The sequence below is a fragment of the Pteropus alecto genome, unplaced genomic scaffold (genome assembly GCF_000325575.1).
Source record: "Pteropus alecto unplaced genomic scaffold, ASM32557v1 scaffold223, whole genome shotgun sequence".
NCBI classification, from domain to species: Eukaryota; Metazoa; Chordata; class Mammalia; order Chiroptera; family Pteropodidae; genus Pteropus; species Pteropus alecto.
The window spans coordinates 3,507,876-3,529,096 of record NW_006434441.1 but is presented as its reverse complement, the minus strand read 5'-3'; the positions used below and the strand labels follow the sequence as shown (position 1 = coordinate 3,529,096).

General features: G+C 58.7%; 1 protein-coding gene across 1 annotated transcript; it reads right to left on the bottom strand.

The window, feature by feature from the left end:
• Positions 1-1,088: 1,088 nt before the first annotated feature.
• PSD4 (pleckstrin and Sec7 domain containing 4) lies at positions 1,089-20,505 on the bottom strand. The gene is made up of 17 exons (XM_025045067.1): positions 20,432-20,505; positions 14,088-15,085; positions 12,998-13,114; positions 12,653-12,731; positions 11,816-12,173; positions 9,624-9,800; positions 9,134-9,214; positions 8,916-9,028; positions 8,650-8,708; positions 8,426-8,515; positions 7,435-7,478; positions 6,919-7,079; positions 5,906-5,976; positions 5,634-5,782; positions 5,043-5,187; positions 4,743-4,886; positions 1,089-3,457 (listed from the first exon to the last, which is right to left on the bottom strand). The coding sequence occupies exons 2-17, from the start codon at positions 14,982-14,984 to the stop codon at positions 3,200-3,202; spliced, it is 2,943 nt and encodes a 980-aa protein (XP_024900835.1). The 5' UTR covers positions 14,985-15,085; positions 20,432-20,505; the 3' UTR covers positions 1,089-3,199.
• Between the last annotated feature and the right edge of the window lie 716 nt (positions 20,506-21,221).

The window sequence follows — 21,221 nt, the reverse complement described above, 5'->3', positions numbered from 1 at the left end:
ACCGCCAGGGCATCCTAAGGTTCCAGGCCACTCTGTGGACTTACAGAAGAGTCTTGCAGACAGCACAGATGGTCTCCAGACCACATTCGGACCCTGCCAGTTGGCCTTGCTCAAGCCATTTCACTTTCTTAAAACCAGGCCCCCAGGCTGTCTCCCAAGCCATGAGCCAGTCCCTCTTCCACTGGGAAACCACACTCCCGGCCTGCAAGCAAGGGCCTTTCCAACCCGGCCTTAGCCTCCCGTTCCTCTGCAGCCTCCCCCCACCTCCCCTGCCCGCAGCCCAGCTCCTTCCAACCCTTACTTGTTGTCTGCATCTGACTCTGAGGCCCTAGAGGAAGGGACCCAGGCCTGAGCCCTAGAGACCGTTCCCTCTTCCCTGGTAAACAGACGAATGATGTCACCAGCAGAAAGCCAGATGGAGCAGAGATGTGAGAGGCCAGGTGGTTCCACCTGGGGTTCCACCTGGGCCACGGCCCATGGGAAAGGAAGGTGGGGAAGAACAAAGATCAGACGTGGGCCTGTGGGTCCGTCCTGCCCCACACGCAGGGTGGGGGCTGCTTCCACTTTTGCAGGTCACCTGGGATGATCCTGTAAGGCGCTCTAAGCTAGCCCCACAAGCTCCAGAAATTTCTGTCTGCTCATCTGCAGGAAGATGCCATAGTCCCTCCCTTTGCATGGTAGAGATGTGTCCTGCCATCGCTAGAACCAGGGAGGCCCCGCCTGGGCCATTCCTGGTTCTAGCGTCATCTGCAGGAAGATGCCATAGTCCCTCCCTTTGCCTGGTAGAGATGTGTCCGGATGCGGGAGGCCCCGCCTGGGCCATTCCTGGTTCTAGCAATGGCAAGACAGACTTCTTGCCGGCTGCAGCTGGACGCCTGGGCCAGGAAGCCAGGGAGATGCAAGCCTGCCACCTGGCGGCCACCTGTCATGACTGCAGCCCACCAACCAGCTGTCCACCCCCCAGGCCTCAGACACAGCAGGCCTGGCAGCCACCACGCCCTGGCTCTGCAGGCCTCTTGTGCCCAGGTGAAAGAGAGGTGTGGTTCCACACGAGCAAGGAAGCACCGAGTATTACACACCCGCACACATGCACACAAACCTCTGCCTTTTATTCTGGTTTTAGAAATTAGAATACATGTTTGGTAAGGTCCCATAACCCACCCAAGACCATCTAGCTACAAGCTTCAGTACTGGGCGGAGTTATGTCCAGCCCAATAACACGGACAATCGGACTCCGCTGTGCTGTTGCCTGCACTGCACAGTTACCCAGAAGGCTTTAGGAGTGCACATCCACACCCAGACCCAGAACCAGTGATCCAAATCCTGCGCGCAGGCAGGAATGTGTCAGCTCACCTTCCCCGCAAGATGAATGTGTCTCTCTGCTAACATCTGGGAACCACAGGGCAGAACTGCCACCTCTGAGAAGTCACGGGTATGTTCAATTCAGTTTTGAACCCCTGAGTACTGGTCCATAAAAAGTGGCCTGGATCATTTGTGAAGTGAGTAAATGAAGGACCTGGTGAATATGATTCTGAGGTACCCTCCAGCTTTTGACAGTTTGTAAACGTGTGACTCCTACATACAAACACACAGTGTTCTACACACATGCACAAGAATGCATACACACACGCAGGCATGCATATACACAGACACAATCAGATGTAGACACAGAGACACGCAGATACACATGCACACACAGATACACAGACATGCATATAAACATAGGCATACACAACTGCAGGCACACAGACACACATGCAAACATTGACACTCACAGATACACACTCACAGATTTGCATACACAGACACAAATGTACATTTGCAGACACGCATATCTTCACAGACATATGCACACACTCACAGACACACATACTCGCAGGCACACATATACACTCAGACACGCACACACACGCAGACACACATATATACTCGGAGATATGCGTATGCCACCGGGCAGAGGGGAATGCAGCCCGAAACCATGCATGTGTCCCCAGCTGCTCAGAGCTGCCACACTCGTGCACACCTCCTTCTTTACAGGCCATATTTACTGCACACCCATTGGGTGCTTGGCTCAGCCCCAGGCCCGGTCAGACACTTCTTGTGCCCCCACTTGGGGGCAGTTCCGGCCCCAGGGCTGCTTACAAGCACAGCTGGGAGGAGGGCCGCAGACTGGCTGTGGAGGCAGCCATCAGCCAGCCAGCAGGCTGCAGGCGGCAGGGAGCAGCAGAGGCCCCTCTTGGCAGGCAGCCTGCGGGCACACTTGGGTGAACAGAGACAATGGTGGCTGCTCCTCCAGCCCAGCCCCCTTCCCACAGGCACAGCCTCGGGTTTGGGAGTGTCCAGACTGCCTGCTCCACCCCCAGGGCAGGCCCAGCTGGGAGCGGCCAGAGGGCAGCTCAAGGCGGGGGGCGGGCAGAGAAGCCTGTGAGCCCATCAGAAGGGAAGGGATCCAGAGGATCCTGGGGATGGAGCTTTAAGGAAGGAGGTGGGGCAGGGATCCGGGCCTCCCTAGGGGTCTGAACCTCCTGCCCAGCTGGCTCTGGGGACACAAAGGCCCCTTGTTCCAGGGCTCCCTGCATAGCTCTGGGAGTCCCCACCCTTTCGGGCCATTGGCCTTGCTCTGTTGGTTAGCAATTGGGCATGAAAGGCAGGCACTCTTGGCCGCCTCAGGCACAGGGACACGGATGCAGGGATGAGTCTAGGGAAAAAGGGACAAAGGCCCAGGCCCCAGAGCCCTACCCAGAAGGCTGTCCCCTCCGCGGCCTGAGCGACCTTGCTCCCTCAGTCACAGGAGGCCGGCTGAGATCTCCCAGGGCCTGGACCAGTAGGTCACTTGACTCTCCTCCAGGGCCTCTGCTGCCCCAGGCTCTCCCGGAAGCCGAGGGCCCACCACTCTGATTCTCAAATAAAGGCCCAGGAACCATGGCCACTTGGGCTTCTGGAGGGGTGGAGAGTGGCATAGGACCAACTGCGAGTGTAACCAAATCCTTGACCTACACGCCCCCCTCAGGAGTGTCCAGGGACCAGGGCAGCCGAGGACCTGTCACAGGGGCGGGCATAGCAGTACTGGCAAAGCTCAGAGCAGGAGCCTGTCCTCCAGCAGAGGTGAGGGGCCTCGCCCTCACTGTGGGCCACTGATAGGCTCCCCACAGGAGTCATCCCAGGGACTCCGAGAGGGCCAGTCTTCTTTGTAACTGTTTCACAGCTGTTGGCGGCCCCGCTTAGGGATGACCTTCCGGTAGGTTCTACGCTCTGAGACATTGCGCTTCACCTTGGCAGTGGTGGGTGCCTCGTCCTGGTGCAAGGATGGGCTTGAATGTGACTTCTTTAGACCGGGCTTGGGCCCCTGGGTGGCTCCAACTTCCCTCCCCAGCTGCTCCTCCCACAGGTCCAGGTCATCTGCAGGGCAGTGCAGACGGGCCACCAGCAGCTGTACGTATGTCTCGTAACGGGTTTTCTGCAACACAGGTACCCCCACCTTAGCACCACCTGGCTCCAGGTGGTGGGAGGCTGGAATCGCGAGGACAGACCGCTCACGTGTGCAGGGAACTACAGCGATAAGGGATTCTGCAGAAGGAGGGTGGGTGATAGCTAGTGTCTGCACTGCGCCTGAGCAAACGGCCTCTGTCAGACACAGTGAAGTGTGTGACAGCCCTGCCACAACCTGGACAAGGTGACGACACGACTGCCGACATGGCGGAGTGCTGGAACCAGCAGGTCCAAGACATTGAAGACCCGTGACCCACCGGTCTGAGTCCTGAACAGAGGTGGCTGTCCACACTGACCAGCATTGTGACAAGTGGCAGAGCAGGGTGCCGAATGCCCTCCCCTTGTCTGCTCAACTCCACTATGGCCTCTGTGACTCACATCCTCCAGGCCTGGTTTGCAGTTTGCTCAATCAGTGTTCTCCCTCCTCCATCCCAGTGGGTCATCATCCCAGCCTGGGAAGTCAGGTAGGGCACTGTCTCCGCTTATAAAGAGAGAAAGGTGACCTCATGAGGGCCAGTGGCTGCTGAAGGTCCTGCTAGTCAACTGTGAGGAGGGGCTGGAATTTTGCAGGCAGAGCTGGGTCCTATCGGCCACACTGGGGCTCACAGCCATGGATGCGACAGAGGGACGGCCAGGAAGGAAGAGGGCAGCGCGAGGGCCCAATGGGCACAGCCAGTGGCAACACTGAGGCTCCCTTCTCTGGCATCTGCCTTGGAATGGCCTCTGCCCCCCCTGTTGTCACGCTGCCCCTCACTCACCCTTCCCGATTAGGTCTCAGACAGTGCACAGGTCAGGCCAAAAGCAGAGTTGGGAGGGGGGTGTGTTCAAAAAGTCTCTGCATCACTCAAGGAGTGAATGATGGTCACTCCTTAGCTAAGGCCGTAAATGACCGAAGGAGCATGCAGAGTCACCACTGGACAAGCTCCTTGCTCTCTCTAGGCCTTGGGCTCCTCATCTATGAAACAAGGATCATAGCCCCTGCCCCAGCCCACTGGGATAACTATAAAATAATCCAGGTCCCCCGCGTACACCCTGTCACTATTAGGTAGGCACTATGGGAATAACTCGCTAAGATAGCTTTTCCTTCACCTTAGGAAAAGCCAAGTATACCATCTAGGAGGAAAAGATAACTGTGGCGTCCCCTGAGACTGTGTCAGCCAAAAGTCTGCTCGGTCCGAGGACATGAGGACACCTTTTCTGTCCATGGCACTTCTCAGCCTGGGGGCGCAGGCTGCAGGCAGATAGATGCTCACCTCATGCTCCAGATGCTCCTTCCGCAGGCGGTACTCCTCCAGCTCGCGGCTGCGGCTGCGCCCCTCGGGTAAGTTCCTCTGCAGGTCCAACAGGTCGTCGGAGGCAGCGTCCAAGCAGTTCTCGTGGGATCGGTGCTGCTCCTCCTGCAAGCCCAAGGCAGAGAGGAAGCCGACAGGGACACTCGTGCACAGCAGTGCCTCCCCTAGGGCCGCGCCGGCCCGCGCCCGGCCGAGCTCTGGTCCTAGGGTCGCGCACACCCCGCCCACCCGCCACACGCACCGCTCTGCGGCCCTGCGTACCAGGGAGCTTTGGGCGGGGCCCGCGGGCAGGATGGGCCGCACGAATCTTCGCTGGGAGCCCACCGCGGCGGGGAAGGGCGGCGCCGAGTGCGTAGCAGCGGCCAGGTTGATACGCGCGATCCAGGAGCTCATCTCCTTGGCGGTGCTACAGGCGCAGAGGCAGTGGGTGCCTAGGGCCCCAGAGTTGGCCCACTCCCCAATCCCCACCCCCACCTCCTAGGTCGTCCCAGCAGCTCAGGCCCAGGTCCCCCAGAGCCAGAAGCCCTGCCGCTGGCAGAGTGGTGGACTTCTGCCAGTGGTTTTTCTCATCCACCAAAGAGGGAAGTCTGAGAAGGCAGGTGTATATCGGATGCCAAAGAATGACGATGGGAGTGACTTCCTGGAACCCTCTGTTCTCAGCGGGGAAGCTGATCTGGGCTTGCAAGGAGCAAGCACACAGGGGCCAAGGGGGCAACGGGCAGGGAAGTGGGGTGCAGCCCCAGACCCCCTCCAGTTGCCCAACTAAGCTCCCAGGGCCAGCAGGGCCAGAGGTGAACAGGGCTCAGGGAACAGGGAACTGGGGCCCCCTGCTGGTCTCCCAACCCAACTCACGGTGCCTGGAAGAGGTAGAGGCGCCAGTCTGCAGTCCGCAGCTGGAAGACGTGTGGTTTCTTGGTGTAATAGGTGGCCGGGGTGGCCAGCGAGTGGTGCACTCCCACAGGCTCGTCAACCATCTGCCCCTCGGGACCGTAGTCCTCTCCCTGCCACAGGGTACAGGGCTCACAAAAAGACCGTGTCAGCAGTTGCCCACCCTCCCAAACATGCGAGCCCTTCCTGGTTCCCCATCCTGCCCATCAGGAAGGAGATGACCACTCCCTTCTTACCTTCAGGAAGTAGAGGGCCATTCCTCGCAGCAATGTGTGGAACATCTTCCAGCCGCGCTTGCCCCATGGCGCTGCTCCAGGAGAACACACACAGGTGGGTGGGGCACCCCACTCAGACACCCAGGCCCCCTCCCCCTGCAGGTGCACGTAAGCACGAAGAAGCACGCACACGCAGTCACAAATAGGCAAGGACCACGTCTCACACACGGAACTAGTTATGACACTCAGATAGACTGTCCCCTGTCCTGACACAGCCACCCACGAGCACAGCCCCTCTCAGAAATCATTCTGGCCCTTGCAAGATGATCTCGGCTTTGGGAACCTGTCTGGAGTAACACAGGGCCTGGCCCTCAGCCTGCCTTGTTCGCACAGGCCCCAAGGGGTGCCAGATTCCTGGTGGTGTCCACACTCATCTTCTCTGAGACTTCATGACTGCTCTAGTCACCTGCTGCCCTGCTCTAAAGCCTGCTGCCCTGCTCTAAAGCCTCTACCCATCTGGTCTGTGAATGAGACCGGAATGCAAATCCGGATGTTCTGGCCTAAGTGCATCATTCTCTTTTACATGCCCCACATCTGGAGCAAACTGCGCCTACTCCTCTCTCTGTGGGGGATGCCCTCTACCCACCTTCAATTACCCAGACCTTCCATGGTTCAGCTCAGATACCATCGTTTCCCAGAAGTCTTAACCGTCCTGTCCCCCACAAACACATCCCACCCCCAAAACAATCCCAAACCTTGCCTTCCTCCATACATCTCATACCTGACTTAGGCCTCTTGACACCACTCAGCCCCTGCCTCACCTTGGGGGCTCTGGGGGCAGGAATACTAGGCCCCTCCTGTGTCTGCACCCCAACCCCTGGCGGGCACCTCACACAGCATCTGGCACATGGCCACCATTGAGGAAGAAATGTGGCTGCCTATCCTCAACCTGTGCACAAATGAGCAGGTGCCCCTAAGCAGAGTCCCACGCACACCCCCGTGCACAGAGGCCCCACACAGCAGCAGGCACCCACTCTTCTTGCCGTCTGCATCGTGATGCATCTTCCGAGCCAGGACGCCCTGCTTATAGGTGGGCACCGTCGGGTCCTGGACCAGCTGGAGGAGGGGGTTGCTCGTCTTGCTGGCCAGAGGGGCCGGCCGGGCCTTCTCGTGTCTGGCTGCGTCGTCTTCGTCCCTGGATATAGAGAGCCAGGCTGCTGGGGTGCTGACTGAACAGAGGCCACCAGGAGGCGCCTGCCACTTCAGAGCCCCCACCCTCTGTCTTGCTGGGAGCCACACCCAGGATATCCCAAAAAGTCCTTCAAAGCCAACCAATCAGTTCCTGTCATTTCCCCCATCACCCCTCTCTGGGTTCCTCCAGGTGTCACCTGGGCCCTTAGAGTCTCTCTGAGACTGGCCCAGGACCCTGCTTCTAGCTCAGCCCCACTCAGAGGAGCCATGGCCCAGGCCCCTGAACCTCCCCTCTCAAGTGGGCTGGGGAGGGAGAGGAGGGAGGAGAGAGGAATGAAAGGAGAGGGGCCCTCACTCACACAGCCCACTCCAGCTTCTCGCTCCGGATGGACCAGTACAGGGCCTGGAATAGAAGCACACAAGTGGGCAGGGGAGCCTTGGGCTACAGGCCCCAAACTCCATCTGAGGGGGTTGCTGCAGCCTGTGTCTTCCACCCCCAACACAGCTGCCCTCCTCCCTTAAGCTATGGGGAGCTTGTCCCCACATCTGTGCACACACACAACTTATGGAGAATTTGTCACACACTGCCACATGCCAGGTACTGTGCTGGGAGCTGGAGACGCAGGGTGACGACAGCAGTCCTCATCCCTGCCTGAGCTCAGGGAGGCCTGACCTGGTTCTCTCAAAGGGAAATGAATCACCCACATGCTGTCCTTCCCGGAGGGAGCTGACAGCAGGAAGGTTCACCAATGGGGCGGTAAATGCAGGGTGAATGAATGAATGAAGCACTGAGCTTTGAGATGATATAACAGAGTGCTCATTTGTACATCCGCCAGCTTTCATACCCCCGGCCATGCCTGGCTCCTAGTAAGTACTCCACAAATGCTGACTAAATAGATAAGGACAAATGCTGCAACTGCTGACGGTGCCGAGTCTGTCCCGGACACTGTGTCTCATGGTGACACCAACACTGTAAGTGCCTCTGCCCCAGGAAGAACTCGAGTCTCTGAGGGGTAAGTTGCCAAGACCAGGATTCAAACCCGGAGCACCTGCCCACCCCACCACACACAGACTTTCGCCTCTTGCAGCTTTGCCTTCCTTCACTCAGCGCTTCTCAGAGTTTGCAGGCCTTAGAATCACTTGGAAGCATCATGACCATTTCGGGGGTCCCAGCCCAGCAAGCTGGGTCAGTAAGGTCCAGGGTGGGGGCTGAGAACGTGCACGCGCTAAAAAACCCAAGCTGACACTTCAGTGCCCTTCACCGAACAGGCCCTGCCCTCTGAGGACATCTGGGCAGAGCTAGGCCCATGCTTAGCAGGGAGCCGGCGCCTGGGCATCCTTCTGCTTCACCTTCAGCAGCTCCTTGGGGAAGTTCCCGCCCTCCTGCAGGCCGTTCAGGTTGCTTATGAATTCCTGGCAGCTCATGCTCCTCCCGATGTTCTGTGGCCATGGAGAGAGGGGACAGCTGGCACTCCAGGCCAATGGGCACCCCCACCGGCCACTCTCCCATCCACAGGGCCATCCCTAGCCTGGACCCAGGCCAGCCCCGGTGCCACAGGCGTCCAACTGCTCACCTGTCCGTGTAGGTCCGTGTTCAGGAGCATGGTAGCGCAGGTCAGGGTGTGCACAGAGTCTGCTCCCAAGGGAGGTAGATGGAGAAAAAACACTGAACCCAACCCTGTGAGTTTCCTCTGCCCGCACTGGGCTGGGTGGCCCCCAAATGCTTCTGTTCCTCCGCAGCCCCCAATCACCCCGCCAGCCTTCCTCCAGGGAGGTCCTGAGCAGGCCCAGGGGCAGGTCGCGCCACCCTCCCGGCACCAGGAGTCCCTTGCCCGCCTACCCACTGAGGGGAAGAGCCCAGGGTTGCAGTGATGGAAGCGCCTGGAGAACTGGTACAGGACGCGCTCCCGCTCCTGGGTCTCCCCGCTGAGCACCAGGGCCTGGAGGAAGCCCCTGGAGAGATGGCCAGAGTCAGGGCCGCACCCAGACCGCAGGCCCACAGGCCCAGGCCAAAAGCGGGCCCCAGCCACCCTCCTTCCCCAGAGACCCAGGCGGTACCGGAGGGCGTGGTCCAGACTCTGGCCACCAAAGTGGAAGAAGGCAAGGTACTCCTGGGCCACAGCCCTGCTGAAGTCGTTGCTGTGGAGAGGAGTGGGGCAGAGTCTGGGCTGGGGGGCTAGGCTGGGGGACCCCAGGGCCTGCACACATCCCGAAGCCTGAAAGGTGGGTCCCGGGACAGAGAGGGCAAGGGTCAGCCAGGGTCTGGTCTGCTGGGTGGGAGAGACACCTGGAGTCAAGGCAGAGGGGCAAAGTGGCCAGTCCAGTAGCTCTAAGCTGGGTCAAGAGTGTGGAGAAGGGGCGACACCAGTGTGACTGAGAGGAAGAGGTAGGCACAGCAAGGGTACGGGAGACAGGGGCCACCAGGGCAGATGCGATGGAGTCAGAGGTCAGCAGGGGGGCTGGGGGGCACAGCAACAGGGAGGGCAGCCAGGGGAGCAAGCCTGCATGGCCTCACCCTGGAGCCTCGCCCAGGCTCAGAGCCCCTTACTTCTTCTGCAGGTGGGCAGCCACTTCAGACTTCCGGAAACCCTCCAGGCGGTAGAGGCGGGAGGCCAGGTCCCAGGCCAGCTGGTGGGTCCTCACACCATTAGCCAGCTTGTCTCCAGCCTGCGGGCTCTGGCTCTCCTCTGGGGATGGCATGTGGGGCGTGGGGCTCTCAGGAAGCCTGGAAAAGTCCGTCAGCCCTCAGACTCCCACTTGGATGGACACAAAGGGGCTCTCGGTCAAGTCATGGAGGGGCCCTCAGTGTACCTATCTCCCCGCTGCCCTCCAGCTCCAGCCTCCACCGTTAGACCTGGAGCCAAGAAAGCTGCGCTCACACATGACGGGGGAACCGAAAGCTAGACTGGCCTTAGGAGTCACAGCAGCTGGGGCTCAGGTGGTTTCCAGTCTCTCTTTATACCATGGGGGACAGGCAGGTGACCCGTTATGCATTGACACAGGCCGGCAGCCCCCACAGAGTCTGACACTGAGAACCTCGTAAGTCATGCCCCATCTCTATCTGACCCTGCAACATCATGACCCGGGACCAGTGGCCTGGCAGTCTGGGTGCTCATTACCCAGCTGCCACAGTTAGTGACTGCAGGGAGCAGGATTTGTAGCAGAGAAACGCTCCCTGATAAGGCACTCTCTGCGCTTAACACGTCCATCTCTGGCCTGACGGGGACGGTGTCTTTTTTGGTCCCTGCTCATTGCGTCCTGAGGCTCATACACGCCTGACAAGCACGGCAAACATAATGGAAACCAGTTGAGAAGTGAAATCACAAATCTTGCAAAAAATGCTTCATAAAGTCCATAAAAGTGGTGCTGCGAGACCAGGGATCACAGGGAAAGCCACAGACTGGGGGAGCTGGGAGAGTGTGTCCACTGGAGAGCCAAGCACAGGAAATTAAATGACTCACTTGCCCCCTCTAAAAAGAACTACTTGGACATTCAGCTGTCGAAGCCATGAAACACTTTTACAAAAGTGACCTAGTCAGCGTCGTTACCAAACCGGTGTCCAGGTGGAAAGGCTTTGGGAAAACACTAGGTAAATGCAAGTCAGCAGGGGATTGGATGCTTTACATGAGCGCATCGTAGGGCACATGACTCTATCTCAATAAAGCTGTTATTACAAAAAATAAGAAAAAACTTTATGGTCTCGCCGTGAAAGTCCAGCATGAAAGAAGGGTGTCTCACTGGACCAGCAAGCTTATGCCGGGAACATGAAACTTCCTACGTCATGTTAAATACAAGATTCAATGAACTTACGGAATATGTGGTATACGATTTACTATAAAAGTGCGGGTCTCACTTTAGGTATGTTTACTTATTTTATCTTGGGTTGAGTTAACTCTAATTTTGAGACAATGAACCCTCTCTGCTAAGAGGCTGGGAGACCCATCTGGTGACCCAGCCTCTGTACATCCACCTCCAGGAGCAGTTTTTCAGATGAACGACGGGGATGGCTCTTCGATCCTGACACTGACAGGTTCTGCGGCCACATCGCAGGGACACCGAGATGGAAGTGGGGTCAACCCTGAAGCCCATGACCTAAACAGTCACTGCCTCCCCCTGGCCTCAACATGACCCTTCATTAACTGACCAGGGAACAAATCTCCCTCCAATGTAGAGACCTCAGAGGCCATCTTCACATAGCATCCAGCGGGCAGAAGGAGGATGGTCTCTCACTTGGCCTGTTCCCACTCAGCCACAGTTCGGGGCTCACTGGACCCTTCTCTGGGCCCCGACTTGTCCTCTGGGTCTCAAAGCCCCTGGTGCCCGGCTTCCCCTGAGGTCTAAGTGTGAGTTTTTCCTGGATGCCTCCTCAAAGTCAGAGCAAGTGTGATCCCACATCGCGAGCTCTGACCTCCCAGACCCATAGCCACCTAGTATGACTCCAGCTCTGGGCACATGGCCCTGGTCAGTTCCCTCCCTGGATACTGTCTAGCCTTGGACCTGTCTCTTGGGGCCCTGCTTCAGCACACTCAAACTCTGCCCCACGTGTGACTGTCTGCTCTTTGCTTTCTGGTGCTTTCAAAGCCTCCTGTCTTCCTCAAAACCCTGCTGGTGCCTGGACACATAACTCTGGCTTAAGTGATGGCAGTGTGTAAACTCCCAGCGTGCACTTCTCTGCTCCCAGACCAGGGGCCCTAGACGCATCCATGAGCAGGGGCCAGAGCCACTTAGTCCCACACTCACCCTTCAGAAGCAGCCACAGACACGTCTGGCTGGCCGGCTCTCTCACTCTTCACCTCCTCTGCTGGCCCCAGGGCCTCCTCGGCCTCCTCTCTCTCCAGGGAACTCGGCTCTGCCTCGTATGTCTCCAGGAGTGAAGGACGGGCAGCATCTCCTGTCCACTCAGGGAAGATGCTGCCGGAATGGCCGCCCTGGGGCTGTGGGCTGCCTTCCCGGGAGGACTCGGGGCTGGGCCTAGGACTGGGGCCTCTGCTCACAGATTCAGGGCTGCCTGGCTCTAATGAAGAGGCTGGGCACTCCCAGGGGCCAGGGGCTGAGGTGCAGGAAGCAGAGTCCTGGGGACGCTCAGCATCTCTGTCACCTAAGGAAGAGCATGAAGTGAGGCTGGCAGGGCGCAAGCAACAGGCCGAGGGCCCAGGGGCCTAGCAGAGCCAGGACTCCCTATGCCTCCCCCCAGACGCCCTCCTTGGGCCTCCTCCTTTACTGGGCAGCACGTCCTGTCCCTCCTTCAGGCCGTGACCTCCCACACAGAGAGGCAGAGAGCAGAAGGCTCCCAGGACTCCAGCCCCAAGGTGACCAGGGCTCAGGACTCACTAACCCACTAAGACCCAAGTGCTGAGTCTCCTACACATTTGCTCACTCACTCCAGGAAGCAAGTATTTAAAACCCAGGTTCCTGATGGTGTCACAGCGGCTGAGGCAGGATTTAACCCCAAGTCTAGCTCCAAGACAGACACTGAGACTCTTAATGACGCCCATAGATCCAAGAGTGATATCTATCCCACTCCAGATGCCAAAGCCTCCCACCACCCAATTTCCCAGACCCCACAGTGGATCTCACTTCTGTCCTGGGAGATGAGAGGCACCTGAGGCCAGGAAGGACCTCGTCCTGTCTGCCAGCCCTTGGCACTGGGCAGAGCCTGCTGAGAGAGGCACAGGGTGTCCGTGAGCCCTGGAGGCCCTGAGAGGTGAAGGGGGTACAGGCGGGGGCGAGGAGCATGACTATGAGTATAGAGCCCCACATCCCGCCATTCTCCTACCCAACCTGAGCCCTGAGCTCAAAAGAGGGTCCTGGACAGGGGAAGACCCACATCCCAGGGGGCTGGGGCTGGGCCCTGGATATTACGGGGTCATGTCTCTCTTTATAGGTGGAGAAGATGAGGCCTGGAGAGGGGAAGTGACTTGCCCAAGGTCGCACTGGATGGGAGCCAGGGCTAGGGTCAGATCCAACATGTCCTGTTTCCCAGGTCAATGCTTTGTCCACAAGGGATGCTTCAGGGTCAAGACTATCTGCCAGAGAAGTCTAGAGGAGGAAAGGGGTGGAGAGAGGTAACCTGGGGGACTATCCCCAGGGCTTTTCCCACACCAAGGCCCTCCAGGCCCCCTGTCCTTGTCCACTGAGTTCCAGTCTTCTCTGCCTGTCATCCTCCCTCCGGCGTCCCCCAGGTGAACTGCCTCCTGCAGCACCAACTCAAGGAAAGGCTGTTACAGGGAAGGCAACAACCCCAGGCACTGAGCGGAGTTGGCCACCCAGGTGGACCAGGTCCCCAAGGGCTCCACAGCCACAAGGCCCCACCCACACCGGGACCCCGGACACTCGGCAGCCTCTCTGATCGCCGAGTGACAGGTATGCACTGCCAGGAGACAAGACAATCCCAGCCCTGCCCAGCCATCCTGAGCTTCCTTATCTCTCCACAGAGGCCACCCTGGAAAAACCCTGCTCCTTGGTGCCTCCCACACTCGTCCCCATAACTCGTCCTACTTGATATCAAGGACCTCTGCCATTGTCCTGTGGGCCCAGTCTGCTGCCATGGGCGGGACAGGGAATGAGAGGTGGTGAGATGAAAATAACAAGTGCTGAAATCTCCAAGAAAAAAGGACGAGACTGACAGGCATCTCCCGTCAGGGGCAGGGCCACCCTTGGTGCTGACCCAGCAGCTCCAGTTAGGAGATGAAGGGTTGGGATCTGAGGAGAACCTAGAACAGGTTACAAGGGGAGGAGCTGGCTATTCCCCAGTGTGTCCAGACACCACCCTCAAGCTGCGGGACAGAGACACCGTGAATATCACGGCTACCGTGTTCAACCAGGGTCATGGCATCCGCGAACTCTCCCACAACCCTGGAGCCCCAGCGGTCCTGCTCTCCTGCCACCTTATTCCAGGGCTCCCACGGGCCCTGGCCTCTGAAGGGTGTCCTGGGCCGGTGACTGCAGAGCAAGGCCCATCCTCTCATGTCTCCAAGGACAGCTCCAGGTCGGTTCCCAGGGCCCGGCTTACCTCACTATCTCCCCGGCCGCAAGGTGCAGAGGGATGCCTGTCGGTGGTGGCCACTGGGGCCCAGCAGTGTGGCTGGTAGATGGGTACAGGAAATGAGGGGGTGGTGCACCCACTGGAACCAGCTGAAACGTCCCCCGAGTCTGGCTCATCTCCCAGCCCCCACGGCACCCCATCTCTCAGGAGTGGAGGCTGCAGGGTCTGTGGACTCTCAGGCCTCTCATCAGTACAGGTGTCTGGGAGCTCCCAGGAGAAGTGAGGCACAGAAGCAGAGTCCGAGTGGGAGCTCTCCAGGAAGAGGGGGTTGTCGAAGAACACTCTCTCGTCCTCAGCACCCCACTCCAGGGAGGAGCCTGGGGTCCCCTCGGCCGGCCACACAGCGTCCTGGCCCTCACCCTCAGGCCCGCTGCTGTCCTCCCCCAAGGCCTCCTCTGCAGGTGGGCTGGGGAGAAGGCCCGTGTCCAAGGGGCTCCCCCGGCTGGAGGAGAAGGAAGGGAGGGCAGCAGGGGCCATGGGGAGGCAGGACCGCAGCTCAGCCCGGAGCCCCTCTGTCTTCTCCAGCTCCTCCTCCAGGTCTAGGACGCACATCTGCGCCTGTAGGATGCCGGCCCAGAACACCACCTGGGCGGACGAGCTCCGGCTCCGGTCTGGGTTCCGCTGGGAAAAGCCATCCCCCAGGCCTGTGGGCTCCGCGCCGCAGCCCCCAGGGGGAGTGTCTCGCCTCACAGACTCAGGGGGGTCAGACGCCCAGGTCTGTCCCCGGAGAAGTTCAGGCGGGTCCGGATGGCTGCACACTCCCCTCGGGTGCACTCTTGGGTGGGGCTGCAGGTTGTCTCCCAAACGGACATTGAGAAATTCCACGGGGCTGGGATGCTCAGAGAGACTGTTGTCACCCATCATTCACAGAGTGCACGGGTGTGGGTGCCCGGGAGTGTCCGCGTCACAATCCCATTGTGTGGCTTAGTGGGAACCGGCCAGGGTGCGCTGGGAACCACTGTGCCCTGGAAGTGCCCAAAGCAAATGCATGTCAGCAAGGGGCCGCCAGCCCAGGGAGCTCGTGCTAACGTGTCCGCCGACTCTGCAAGTCCCTGCCATGTCCATAGCCCCACTGGAGGGGTACACCACATCTGCCTTCTGACCCCACTGTCTTAACAGTTCATTCTAAAGACATAAAGACACCCATCTGTGGGCTGACAGTGGCCCAAGCAGCTTACTGAAAAGGCCAGACCAGCCAAATGAGGCCATGCAGGACTTTGGACTAGAGGGCGGAGGCAGCTGCAGCCCCAAAACAGTGCGAGATCAGCCAGAAACAGCCGAATGCAGAGCAGGTGGCACCCAGACAGACCAGAGTCAAGGAGAACAGTCTCATGGCAGAAGCAGGCCCCCAGGAGAGACGGCCACGGCCTGCCATTGTCCACAGCCTGAGGCTCCTGTCTTTGGGGCCTGCGTCCTTCACAAGGCTGACCAGCCCATCCTTGTCCATAGCCTGCAGCTTGGCCCAGGTGGAAGCAGGTCAGGGTACCCACTGACCTCTAAGCTGGGCCTGGGCTCTTGGGTGGAGACTGGGGACACACAGCCATACCCGCCCGCCTGGGGCTGCACCACACCTGCCCGGAGCTGCTGTGTTCCTGCCACACCAGCACTGGCTCAACGGGACCGTGGGAGTGGGGCTGCTCCTTCACACAAGTAGCTGCTTTGATCCCCTGGACACTGAAACCGTAACTGGACTGTCGCTCCTAGAACGGGTGCTCAGAAGGTGCGGGTTAAGCACATGGGCCCCGTGGCACACAGCTGCAGCACCAAACACACCCCAGGCCTCGTCACTTGATCACCTCGGTCCCTTCACTCACATGTCTTACTTAGAAACTGTGTGCCCGTAAGCCATGCTGAAACTTGTGGACAAAGGTGTGAGCATACACATGCTCCCAACCTGTACCCATGGGTCTCTCACTTGTCCACAGCCCACCTGACACACCTATAAGAGGGGCACTGGAGATGGAAAACCAAGGTCTGCAGGGGCCTGGAGTTTGGGCCCCAGAAGGCTCAGCCTGGGAATATGGGCCAGGACCGCCCTGAGTCTGTTTCCCTTCCTCTTGAGACCATCCTCCAAAAAGTTCCGCAAACACAGGGCCCCTTCCTGGGCTTCCACCTGTGCCTTTGTCCCAGCCCTATGCTCCTCACTTCCAGCAGGGATCTGAAGCCACTGGGTAGTGCCTCTATCCTCAAGTTTCGGCCCTGGGAGGCACCAGCCAGTCTTCGGGGTGCAGCCGTGGGCTCTCAGCCGTGTATTCCCGCTCTGAGTCAAAGCGATCAGAACCCACTTTGTTTTTCCCTGTCCCCTGGGGGTCTCCCAGTCCTAGCTCAGCCTCTCCATGAACCCCTTCCCCAGGCTGCAGGCAAGGGGTCACATGGTTTGCTCCCTGTGCCACCTACTGGCCTGGCCAGCTACCCAGGTCCCCAAGCCACTGTCCAGTCAATACTCTCCATGCTCTTAGAGCCAGAGACCTACTGTGGTCCTGTTCCTGGGGCCAGACAGTGAGCTCAGGACTGTGGTCTGTGCCTAGCAGCCCCTCTAGCCCCGTCTCCAGACCCCTCAGATAAAGAACGACCAAGAGGGAAGAGGCAGGTGGCCCCCACTGCAGCCTCCCTCAGCAACCAGCCAGCAGAACCCCGAGATACTGGGAGGGCAGCACCACTTGGGGAAGGGGGCACAGGGACAGGGAAGCACTCGGATCTGAACATGGGCATCCCAGTGCCTTTCCAGACCCTGACTGAGCTGCCCCTTCGGCTCTCCTGGGTGGGCCCTTGCCCCTCCACCCCCGCAGCTGCATCTGAACGCATCTGGCTTTCAGAACACCCCAGTGGGCACGAGACGACATCAGACCCTGTAGTCACTAGTGAGCTCACATGACAGGAAAAGTTCCGATGCCAGTAAGCAGTAATGGGATGAGTGCTGGGTGGGGCAGGGGCAGGGCATCAACAAGTTTGTAAGGAGGCATCATGGGCCTATCTTTGCAAATGTGTATGTACTCACAGGCGTGAAAAGGCACACAGAGTTTGTTAGCTCTGTGCTACACGCTGGACATGCTCCCTGAGAGAACCAAGGCAACGAAAGAGAAACGAGCTCTAGGCCTGGGATGGGAGTCAAGGCCATGGCAGGAGAAGCAGACAGATGAGCAGACAGCCAACTCTGAACCAAGGAAACAGCCTGGCCACACCCCATCACTCCCAGACCACTTGCCCAACGTGCAGTTTTAGCAGGCCTCCTCCCCCAGAATGTAAGCACCACCGAGCAGGTTCTCGCCACACTCACTGTCTCACTGGGGACATGCTGGGTGACCGAGCCACACTGGTGACCCACGATGTTACACCCACTCCCACCTACAGTTCAAGCAGATTGGAGACATGAAGCTTGGTGTGGCTGTGAGACGCGGGGTCACGGAGCCTAGTGGGATGGGTCCTGGCTCTAGATGGCCAGGCCACGCCACGGCAGGGCCACCATGTTTAGCAAGTAAACATACGGGACACCCACCAGCCCTTTCCAGTACTTGGGACACACAGCAATAAAAATCACTGTCTGAAAGTGGGCACCCTGAGTTTCCGCTGCCAACCCAGCACCACAGGAGGTGCAAGGGACATGCAGTCAGCCACAGCACAAAGAAGACAAGCGGTGACATCTCCTAATCCAGACGCCAAGGCTCAGAGTTTCCGAAAGCAAGAGCACAGCAGGGAGGCAGAGGCCGGGCTGGGAACTCAGGTCAGCAGCTCCCATGTCAGTCCTCCCTCTAAGGTCACGAACTCCCTCTGGTCAGCCCCTCACACCCATCTGTCCCCACTGTGCAGAGGAGGACCCTCAGGGCTCACAGGTGTTTGTGAGCAAGAGGAAGGAAGGTCTGGCGGGGTGGGTGGGACTGAAGGACACAGCCTCAACCACCTCCCTGGAGGCCTGGGAGCCTGCCACTTCGGAGAAGATTCAGCAACATTGCAACCTCAAGACCTGAGGGCAGAGCTGTCCCCTGGTGCTCCTGCCAGGCTAGCAGGCAAAATGCTCATGTGGGGCCCCACTCCCAGGGGCAGCTGGACAGAGAGGGGAGCAGAGAACAGGTTCATCTCATCTGCGCCCTCCACCTATGGAAGAAACCTTGCAATGGCAGGTTTAAGAAATGTTTGTCTGTCTATCCTCTATTATCTATTTATCTATCATCTATCTATCAATTTCTCAATCATCTATTATCTATCAATCTATCATCTATCTTTCAATCGTCTATCAATCATCTATCACCTATCTATATCATCTAGCTATATCAACTATCTATCATTTATCATCTATCAGTCATCTATTATCTATCATCTATCTATATCATCTATCACCTATCGATCATCTGTCACCTATCAATCATCTATGTATCTATTATCTATTTTCAATCATCTATCTATCTATCTATATCTATCTCAATCTACTTCCCCGCCCCCTACTTTTCTCTCATTTTTCTTTTAAATTTCTCCTCCCGAATGGAGGGATGGACCTGATCTGAACAGTGAGGTCGCTTATAGCCATCAAGGCTGTCCTACCAGTCACCTGGGTGAGGGCAGCTTGACCCAGCAAGAGTCAAGGAGCAGGGATCAAGGAGTGACCAGCCTATTTCCAGGAGGTAGGATAGCATCTCTCAGGCAGAGGTGGGCCCAGTCTCCTGCACCTAGAATTTTCTCGGTTTACTTTTTCCCACTCTGGTGTTTAGTGAAATCTCAAGATCATAGCAACCTTATAACAAAGGAGGGAGAGCCTGCCACAGGCCTCCCAGGTGGGCTCGTTAGGTCTAGGTCGTTAGGTCTTCACCTCTCTCACAGCATGAGGGTGCAGAGCGCAGGGTAAGTGCTGGGAGAAGTAGGATGTCTCTTTGGAATCCAAGAAAATGCCTGATCTCAGGGAGATGGTGAAGGGTGGGCACTGAGGTGCAGGGAGAAGGCTGAGCACACTGCCAGGGTCTTTCATGGAGAAGGAACATGCTGGCTGGGTAGAGGACACAGAGACTGGCCTGGGGGACAGGAGGACGAGGCCAGCCACACCCTGCCTGGGCTCCAAAGAAGCTTCTCTTTGATCTGGGGGAGGGAGGCAGCCTTGGATTTGCTTCCCCCCACTCTGCTCCCTCCCTGCAGGAGGCTGGAGATAGCCTGCCCAGAGGGACAGGTGACAGCCTGGGTGTCCTGTGCCCCCATAGCTGAGGATTACAGACTGGACTCAAAGCCTAACTACAGCTGACCAGCCTTTGACTCTGGTCAGAAGCTTCAGCTGGTCCCTTCTCTGTAAACCAAGGGAGTGGGCCACAGCCAGCTGGTCCTTGGGCCTGCTGTAACGGGGGACGGGTCTGTGCCTAGAGCTGGGCCTGGGCCTCACTGTGTCCTGCCCCTTCAACTCACAGCTCTGCAGGGCCGCTCAGAGAAGTGAAAACCACCGACCAACAAGCCACCTGGCAGACAGCACCAGCGGCCAGCAGATCCCTGCTCTCGGGCCCCTCCAAGCCGCCTGCATCCCCTCTCTCCTGTGAGCTTCCATATTCTCAGGCATTCCCTCTTCCTGCCCAGAACTTCTCTTTCCTATGGAAAAAGCGGAGGCTCCCGGCCTATGGGGACTGAGGAAGTGACCCAGCCAGTCCTGGGCAGCCGTGGGAGCCATCTCAGGGGTGTCTCCCCTGCGGGCAGGAGCTGAGGGTGGGGTCGTCCATTGGAGCCTCAGGACTGACGCCCTGCCAGAACCTGGGCCCAAGCACCACAAGACATGCTCAGGACAGGCCCACTTCCTGCCCACACAAGGAGCAGCATGCAAATGTGCAGAGAGTGGAGGGGCCCCCGGGGTGCTAAGAACTAGAGGGTGCGGCCAACCCATTAGGTCCAAACAAGGAGCCCCCTAATGGCCGAGCTGGCCCTCCTGCAGTGACTGCACCCAAACCCTTGCCTGCCTGGGGTCCAGGTTGAGGATCAAGGCTCACCTGAAGCTTCTGGCCCCAAGTGCACCTATGGGCACCCAGCCAAAGCAGTCACCACACACCCTGAGGCCTCCTCAGCCCCCCACCTTCTCTCCTGCAGACCCCAGGGGCTAGTGGGAAGCCGAGGAGGAAGCAGAGAAAGGGCGGGTGGGGCAGGTGGGTTGAGGAACCAGGGGGATGAAGAGAAGGAAGGGGAAGGGTTGCGGTGCCGGCCGCCAGGCATTCAGCAGGTACACAGCAGGGCCCACAGCTCCTGCCTTCCTACCCACCTGCCCCTGCCACTGGGGCACACATGACTCTCGCACACCCGCTCCCCTAGTCCCCGCCGGGCCCAACCCCCGGCCCCAGGCCCACCTTGCTCACCTCTAAAGGACCCAGGAAAGGGCCAGTGCCTGGCTCCCAGGAAGCAGTCTCTGCTGCAGAGTGTCCGCCCACGAGTGGTGAGCGTGGCGGCTGCAGCTTCCGACTTCCGCTCCCCTTGCCCCCAGAGACTCTTACCAGTCTGCTCGGCTCCCCAGCTGCTCTGTGCCTCGCACTTCCTGCCCACAGAGGGGAGCCCCCATGCCCAGGCCAGTGCCCAATGGGCCCTTCCCCATGCTCCAACTCTGGCCAGAGAGAATCCGCCACCCTTCTCCCCCCAGGGCCGGGGACAGAAAGGGGAAGGTGAAGGCCCTGTGCTGTGACAGACCCCACCCCTTCCTGCCTGTGGTTCTGTCACCAGGTTCTCAGGCCCCAGTGGTACACAGGAGGCCTGGGTCGGGCAACTGTGCTTTTGTTTTTAACAATCAACATTCAGATTTTCATGGCCTAATACAATTGTCCCATGTCACAATGTCTCCTAGCAGTGACTCAGCCACTCCTCTCACCTCCTTAAGAAGCATTACTGTGCCCATCACACCTGTCGGGATACGGGCTCAGGAAGGAGAAGCCACTGCCCAGGGCTGCTTGGCAGGGAGTCACACAGCTGGGTACGCACCCAGAGCCTCTGAGCACACGGACCGACTGGTGTCCGTGCCCCTACATGTCTGCCCCTACATATGTGACGGGCTGGGGCACCGCTGTCCCATGTCCCCCCGCACAGTCCACCACTCCAGTCTCTCCCACCACCGCCATGTCTGCTGAGGGTCCAGAGGCCCGCCAACTTCATATGTGA

What these genes read in the sequence shown, in the direction of transcription:
- PSD4 (XM_025045067.1), bottom strand. Translation starts at nt 14,984, where the DNA reads ATGATGGGTGACAACAGTCTCTCTGAGCATCCCAGCCCCGTGGAATTT. An exon ending in TCTGTGGCTGCTTCTGAAGG is followed by an intron (nt 9,801 to 11,815) that starts GTGAGTGTGGGA and finishes GGACTTTTCCAG; the next exon opens with GCTTCCTGAGAGCCCCACGC. An exon ending in CGATGCAGACGGCAAGAAGA is followed by an intron (nt 5,977 to 6,918) that starts GTGGGTGCCTGC and finishes CTCCTGGAGCAG; the next exon opens with CGCCATGGGGCAAGCGCGGC.